The sequence below is a fragment of the Camelina sativa genome, chromosome 9 (assembly GCF_030686135.1).
Source record: "Camelina sativa cultivar CO46 ecotype springtype chromosome 9, ASM3068613v1".
NCBI lineage: Eukaryota > Viridiplantae > Streptophyta > Magnoliopsida > Brassicales > Brassicaceae > Camelina > Camelina sativa.
In genome coordinates this window covers 23,037,299-23,045,878 of record NC_141888.1, presented here as the reverse complement: position 1 = coordinate 23,045,878, position 8,580 = coordinate 23,037,299, and the positions used below count along the sequence as shown (strand labels likewise).

General features: G+C 38.3%; 1 protein-coding gene across 1 annotated transcript; it reads left to right on the top strand.

Moving 5' to 3' along the window:
• The first annotated feature begins 6,969 nt into the window (after positions 1–6,969).
• On the top strand, positions 6,970–8,174 carry LOC104715347 (uncharacterized). The gene is made up of 2 exons (XM_087464350.1): positions 6,970–7,849; positions 8,140–8,174. The coding sequence occupies exons 1-2, from the start codon at positions 6,970–6,972 to the stop codon at positions 8,172–8,174; spliced, it is 915 nt and encodes a 304-aa protein (XP_087320476.1).
• Positions 8,175–8,580: the final 406 nt, after the last annotated feature.

Sequence of the window (8,580 nt, the reverse complement as noted above, 5' to 3'; positions counted from 1 at the left end):
GGCTCTAAAAGAGTCTTCTGGTAACGCTTATCTCACTCTTAATGCTATAAAACCTCTTATTGTAGATTCTGGAGCTTCTCACCATATGATTAGTGACTCTAAACTAGTTAGTGATATCAAACCAACTTTAAGGAATGCGATTATAGCAAATGGAGATAAGATACCAATTAAGGGTGTTGGAAATTTAAACATGTTTGATAGAACAACTAAAGCGTTTTATATGCCTAGTTTCACATCAAATTTGTTATCTGTTAAGAAGGTGACTAATGATCTTAACTGTTATGCAATCTTTGGTCCTAATGATGTGTACTTTCAGGATATTGACACAAGTAGAGTTCTTGGCAAAGGAAGCACTAAAGATGATCTTTATGTGTTTGAGGATTCGAATCTCACTACTGCTTTATCTTCTTGTTTTAAGTAAATAATCGATGAGACAAATGGTTCAATTTGGCATGCTAGACTTGGTCATCCACATTTTCGTGCATTGCAACTAGCTCTACCTAGTTTTTCTTTAAAAGTAATGAATGTGAAGCTTGCATTCTTGGTAAACATTGCAAAACGGTTTTTCCCAACTCTTCTACTATGTATGAGCATTGTTTTGATTTAATTCATTCTGATGTGTGGACATCTCCATGCTTGTCTCGTGAAAATCAGAAATATTTTGTTACTTTCATTGATGAAAAATCGAAATATACTTGGTTAACCTAGATAGAGTTCTTGAGGCTTTTCTAAACTTTCAGAATTATGTGACTAACCAATTTAATGCCAAGATAAAGATTTTGAGATCAGATAATGGTGGGGAGTACACAAGTCATATGGTTAAACAACATCTAGCCAAACATGGGATTGTACACCAAACAAGTTGTCCTTACAGACCACAACAAAATGGTGTAGCTGAAAGGAAGAATAGACATCTTATGGACGTTGCCCGGTCCATGATGTTCCACTCAAATGTACCAAAGAAGTTCTGGGGAGATGCAGTTGTTACAGCTTGCTATCTAATCAATCGAACTCCAACAAAAATACTGGGTGATATCTCTCCATTTGAAGTACTTAACAAAATTAAACCATCTATTAATCACTTACGTGTGTTTGGCTGCATATGTTATGTTTTAAAACCAGGTGAACAACGTGATAAACTTGATGCTAAGAGTGTCAAGAGCATGTTCATTGGATATTCAACCACACAGATGGGATATAAATGCTATGAACCAGAAGCTAGAAGAGTCTTGGTGTCAAGGGATGTAAAATTATTAGAATCCAAGGGGTTCTATGATGAAAATAATTGGGAAGACTTGAAAGATCTCTCCTGCTCTCAATCTGACAAAGCCAACAATCTTCGAATTCTGCTAGAGAGGCTTGGAGTTACAAATAATCAACCTTCACTATCACCTTCGGTCAACACACCACCAATTGGATCTAACAAGGAACCGATTGAGCTGCAGCATCCGGACTCGACAAATGAAGACGTGAACATTACACCAGTAGAACCTGTTCAACAACATCAAGCTGAGGATGAAATTGATAATCATGAGGAAACTCTCAACTCTCTTGGTACTGACAAGAGTCAGGACTCTACATCAGCTGATGATCTTACCTCCGAAGGAGAAGAAGCTGAAATAGAAGAGGATCAACATCAGGTTGTGGAGACTAATATTATACCCCTCCGTAGAAGTGAGCGTCTCAAGAAAACTACTCGCGTCTACTATAATAGTCAGGCCGTGGCTCACCCTATAGAAGCAGTCTGCACTCTTGCACACCTTCCTATCGAACATCAAGTCTTTCTTACTCAAATAGACCAACATTGGATCCCACAGAGTTATGAGGAAGCTAAAGAACACAAAGTTTGGAAGGATGCTGTAGGAGATGAAATTGATTCTAAGGTAAAGAATCATACATGGGATGAAGCTGAATTGCCAAAGGGGAAGAAAGCCGTGACATCTCGGTGGATATTTACTATCAAGTACAAGAATGATGGGGGGATAGAAAGATATAAAGCCAGGCTTGTAGCTAGAGGATTCACCCAAACCTATGGAGAAGACTACCTTGAGACATTTGCACCAGTTGCCAAACTCCACACGGTAAGAGTAGTTCTTTCACTAGCTGTTAATCTCTCTTGGGATTTGTGGCAGATGGATGTGAAGAATGCATTTCTACAAGGAGAACTCACGGATGAGGTGTACATGAGACCACCACCGGGCCTTGAAGACACTATCGGACCTGGAAAGGTGTTCAAGCTCAGGAAAGCTATCTACAGTCTAAAACAATCACCAAGGGCTTGGTATCACAAACTAAGCTCAACACTCCTTGATAAAGGCTTTAGAAGATCAGAAGCTGATCACACATTGTTCACATATCCAAGCCAAAGAGGTATTATTGTCATTCTCATATATGTTGATGATATTATCATCTCTGGGAATGACAAGGTAGGCATTCAAGATACAAAACAGTACCTTAAATCTGTATTTGATATTAAAGATCTTGGAGAACTAAAGTACTTTCTTGGGATAGAAGTATGTCGTTCGGAAGAAGGACTCTTCTTATCACAAAGAAAGTACATACTTGATCTTTTGAAAGCTGTAGGGAAGCTTGGAGCAAGACCTGTTGAAACACCACTCGAAGAAAACTACAAGTCAAACCGTAAGGGGGAGTCCAATGAAGCTCTGTTCGAACATGTATTACATTATCGACGGTTGGTAGGTAAGCTCATTTATCTCACCATAACTCGACCTGATATATGTTTTGCTGTGAACCAGGTAAGCCAATATATGCAAAAGCCAACAGTACATCATTGGGAGATGGTGAGCCGCATACTCAAGTATATCAAAGGAGCTCCTGGTCAAGGCATTTGGATGGGATGTAACAAGAATACGGAGCTTGTAGGATACTGTGATGCAGACTATGCTGGAGATCGTGGAGATAGACGCTCAACAACCGGTTACTGTACATTTGTGGGAGGAAACCTTGTTACTTGGAAGAGTAAAAAGCAAAAGGTGGTCTCTCTCTCAAGTACTGAATCAGAATACAGGGCAATGAGGAAGCTCACAACCAAACTAATGTGGCTCAAAGCTCTCTCGAAGGACCTCGGCATCAACATTCCAAGACCGATCACAATGCACTGCGATAATGAAGCTGCCATTCACATTGCAACCAACTCAGTATTTCATGAAAGGACCAAACACATAGAAGTGGATTGTCACAAAGTCAGGGAACAAGTTCAACTTGGAGTGATTCTACCATGCCACACCGAGAGTTCTGAACAATTGGCAGACATCTTCACCAAAGCAGCAAGTTCAAAGGTTTGTGAGTACATACACTCCAAACTCGGGCTCATGGACCTAACGAAGCCACAAGTGAAGACCCTAAACTACTGACCTCATACTCTTTTTCCCTTAAGTGTGTTTTTGTCCCAAATGGGTTTTATACACTAAGGTTTTTAATGAGGTGGGTGTTCATAGTTCCAAGCTCAACTGTCTCTCACACGGTTAAGCTTGAGGGGGAGTATTGAGATGAACACATACGACCAACCCTTAGTATATGTCGTTTATATTGTTTTGTATAGTATTAGGACTTTCCTTATTTGATCCTCTTGTATGCATATAAATAGAATGTAACCTAGGTTAATATTCGTTAAGGAATGAGAAACACTCCTTCTCCTATTCTCATCTAGCCGTCTCTCTATTCTCTCCCTATACTCTCAATCTCTCATCTTCTCATTCTCGAATTCTCACTCACTCTCTTCATTCTCACTCGTGATTAATTCTCACAGTTCCTAAAACCACAAATCTCGATCCCAAGCCACAAGAAAGCTTCCTAACGTCAATAGCAACGATCTAACAAGCCTAACATCACACAACAAGCAGATTAAAGAATCCTCTAGCTTAGATAAGCCATGGTCATGCACTTACCTTTGCCACAGAAGAATTTGAACCTCTAACAAGCAAGAACAAGCCTCTAGGAAGCTCCTACAACGATCCCAGCTACAGATCTCACCAAGAAACGCCTCAAATCTCCAGAAATCACCAAGAACTCTCAATAACTTTTTCTCTCTTTTCATTTCTCTCAAAAACGGCTCCCCACGACTAATGAGACAAAACGACTTAAGGGTTTTCCCTTTTCCCCTTTGCCCAAAACGTAGAGCTTGACTTAAGTCAAAACGCAGAGAATTGAGTCAGCATCGACCGATGCTCCAACTGTCCAACTGCATCGATCGATGCACACCCTAAACCGGGATTCCGGTTCGCGGGTATTACAATTAATAACAAAAATAAAATTTATAAATAACGTACAAATTTTTTTAATATATTTTGTTAAATTTAATTTAATTTATAAAATTTTAAACCCGCACATCGAGCGGGTCCTCATCTAGTTAATATATATATTCTTTGTTTCGTGTTTTTGTAATACACAAAAAACTTTCTAATCACTTTTTCATTTTTTCATATTTTTCCGTAATTACTTTATACAGCAAAACCTCTATATATTAATAATATTAAGATCATAATATTTTACTTATTTGTAATCATATTAATTAATAATATTAAGATCATAATATTTTACTAATTTTTTAGTAAATGACCATATTGTAAATCGTTCTTTTTATAAATGAAAATCTCAATTTGACCAAAAAAAATAAAGCTGCATAGTAAATGGTGTGATGTGTTATTGATGATTATTTTTATTACTGCTAATGGTAAAAATATATATATATATATATATATATATATATATATATATATATATATATATATATATATATATATATATATATATTTAAAAAGATCAATCAATTTTGGGACTGTTTGAAACATTGTCGTTTATATCTAAAGACTAAAGCCATAAAGACCCTGTTGAAACATTGTCGTTTATATCTAAAGACTAAAGCCACAAAGACCCTGTTGCAGCAGAAGTTTGCAATCCGTCCGTCTCCTTCTCGTATGAGAATCGTTAACACATTTGAATTTTTTTTCTTTCAATCGTCAATTTCGCTACTTCTCCATTCTCTCCAATCAGTTCTGCCCACCTACACTTCTTTCCTGGAAAATTCTTTCTTTTAAAAATAAAATAGTAATAACATATTATTGTTAAAAAACAAATGAAATGAAAAAGTGAATAAAAGTAATACCACCAGCACAACACTCTGGATCTTCGCAAGCACCACACCAACATATAGGATAGGGAGACATCTCTTCTTATTTTTCTCTGTCGATTAATACACAACTGGATTGCTATTATTTTACTCCCTACTGATGTTCATGTTGTGTATCCAATTGTTATGTTTTTATATATGGAAACAAATAATACAGTTTGCATACGAGAATGAATTTTCTTTAATTTGATTTCCTTTAATTTTGAATTTTCAAATCCAAACTACAAGCACATGTTTTATCATTTTTTATACATAAAAGCATATACCAAAAAAAATCGTTTAGCCTTATTGAAAAATCGTTTAAAAGAAAGAAAGAAGTCAATTATTTCATAGGTTTGACCACGTTAACGATATATCTTTATGATTTATCAAAATTACTTTTTGACTGTATCATATGCGATCATTTATACCATAATTTCTGTAACTGTTCTACGCATATTATTAGTCACCATATGTATTTGTTAGAATTCTATAACTGATCTTGTTTAAATCAAACTTGGAAATTTGGAATGTAAGAGAAGCTTCCATGCTCTATTGCTCTTGCACAGTTGTGTTTGTTCTGTCCGCACTTGTTATCTATGGGTTTCTTGTTCTTTACGCATTTCGTCATTAACCCTTTTTTGGGGTTCTACGTTCGATCTCGTGTTTTAGATTGATTTGAGGAGAGAATCCTCATGTTATTTTACTTAATTTTCAGGATTCTTATGTTTTTTGAAGTACAAAATATTAAATATTTTGTTTAGCATCCAACAAACTTGGGTTCACTCTTATGGGCGAGCTTCCTTATTCACCCTCTATTAGTTTAACAATGAAAATAGAGTATCATGTATAATACGTTTTTTAATAGTGAAGGATTTCAAATGCATAAACCACCCTAATTATCAAGAATTCAAGATGGTTGATACATTTCATCATTATCCACTGTAATACTTTTTTTCACAATCACAGTGAAGGATTTCAATTTAAAAATAGACTTGTCTAGTAATTATTTATAGACTGTAAATCATTTTCTTTATAAATGAAATTTTAAATTGACCGAAAAATTAAACAAGCTGCATAGTAAATGGTGTGATGTGTTATTGATGATTATTTTTTTTACTGATAATGGTACAATATATAGAAATATATATTGTTTTTTTAAAGACAACCAATCTTAGGAGTTATTAAAACATTGCCATTGGTATCTATAACCACAAAGACCCTGTTGCAGCAAAAGTTGTCAATCCGCCCGTCTCTTGCTCGAATGACAATCGCTAACACATTTGGATTTTCTCTTTCGATTGTCATTTTCGCAATTTCCCCATAATGGGCCTCCGATATACATATTGTCTAGTAGTTACCATATTGTATAGATTTAGACTTATCATATCAAAGGGAAAACCCTAACCAATTGTATGTATAAATACTACTCTTAAGCGAATCAATACAGCAACACTTTTAGCCGCTATTTCATGGTATCAGAGCAAGCAACTCTGTGACTTAAACCTAAATATTTTTTTTTCTTCTCTTCTCGCCGCTGTTCACATCTTGACAGCCGCCTCTACTTCTCTTTTCTACGTCGGTGTAGCTTCTACTCTTCTTCATTCTCTGTTACGATGAGTTTGATCCCAGGTGCTACTCCTTCCGTCTATACTCTCAACGCATCTGATAACCCAGGTGCTTTGATCTCTTCCGTTGTTCTGAATGAACACAACTACTCTGAATGGGCTACTGAGCTCATGAATTCTCTCCAGGCCAAACAAAAACTTGGCTTTATTGATGGCACCATCCCAAAACCTACTACAGAACCTGATCTATCTTCATGGAAAGCTGCTAACTCCATGATTATTGGCTGGATTCGAACCTCTATCGATCCCGCCATTCGTTCTACCGTTTCTTTTGTCTCCGACGCTAAGGATCTTTGGGCTAGTCTCAAACAGCGGTTCTCCACTGGCAATGGTGTTCGACGCCAACTCCTCAAAGATGAGATTTCCGCTTGTCGACAAGATGGACAACCTATTCTCGCTTACTATGGGCGTTTGACTAAACTATGGGAGGAACTGCAAAACTACAAGACTACCAGGGCGTGTACGTGTGCAGCTGCTCCGGACATTGCTAAAGAACGTGAAGATGATAAGGTTCATCAATTCCTTTTCGGGTTAGATGAACGGTTCCGTCCTATTCGCTCCACCATCACGGATCAGGAGCCTTTACCAGATCTGAATCATGTGTACTCTCGGGTTATTCGTGAAGAACAGAACCTCAATGCCTCTCGCTTGAAGGATGCTGGTAAAACTGAGACCATTGGATTTTCTGTCCAAGCCGTACCATCTCTGTCTTCGCCACAGGTCGCTGCTGTCTCTGCTCCTCGACCCCGCGACCGTTCTTCCTTGTCTTGCACTCATTGTCATCGCCAGGGACATGACATCAGCGAGTGTTTCTTGGTTCATGGTTATCCCGACTGGTGGCTCGAACAGAATCGCCACGATGGTTCCTCCAACACTATGGCTCGCGGCTCTCATGGTCGTGGTACCAATCACCGTGGGACTACAACTCGCGGTGGTCGCTACAACTCTTCTGGCAATCGCGGTCGTGGGCGTGCCAATGCTGTCAACACCCGCTCTCCTTCTACGTCCACTAACGGGGCTTCCGATTCTATTGCTCAGCTGATCTCTCTCCTTCAAGCACAACGTCCGAACACCTCTTCTGAGAAGTTGTCTGGTAAAACTCGATCCACTGATGTTATTATTGATACAGGAGCCTCACACCACATGACCGGCGATTTACGTTTACTCTCTAATGTGGTTGATATTGTTCCCTCGCCGGTCACCAAACCCGATGGGTTTGCTTCTCGTGCCACCAAACGAGGCACCCTTACGCTCAACGATCAATATGATCTTCCTGATGTGCTTTTTGTGCCCGACTTTAACTGAACCTTAATCTCTGTTGCTAAGCTTCTCAAGCATACTGGTTGCATTGCTGTCTTTACTGACACCTTATGTTTCTTGCAGGACCGTTTTACGAGGACTTTGATTGGTGCGGGTGAGGAACGTGAGGGGGTGTATTATTTTACGGGTGTTCTCGCGGCTCGTGTTCACAAGGTCGTCAAAGAGTCTTCTTCGGCAATCTTATGGCATCAACGACTAGGACATCCTTCTACCGGTGTTTTGCTTTCTTTACCAGAATTTTCTCTTTCTCGTTGTGATCTTGATGTGCTCAAGAGTTGTGATACTTGTTTTCGTGCTAAACAAACACGTGACGTTTTTCTAACCAGTCTTAATAAAACTACATCTTGTTTTGAGCTTATACATTGCGATGTTTGGGGTCCTTACCGCACACCGTCTTCTTGTGGTTCTGTCTATTTCCTTACTGTTGTTGATGACTTCTCGCGATCTGTCTGGACGTTCCTCATGGCTGAAAAATCTGATGTCTCTCGTTTACTACGTAATTTT

What these genes read in the sequence shown, in the direction of transcription:
- LOC104715347 (XM_087464350.1), top strand. Translation starts at nt 6,970, where the DNA reads ATGATTATTGGCTGGATTCGAACCTCTATCGATCCCGCCATTCGTTCT. An exon ending in CTCTTCTGAGAAGTTGTCTG is followed by an intron (nt 7,850 to 8,139) that starts GTAAAACTCGAT and finishes TGTTTCTTGCAG; the next exon opens with GACCGTTTTACGAGGACTTT.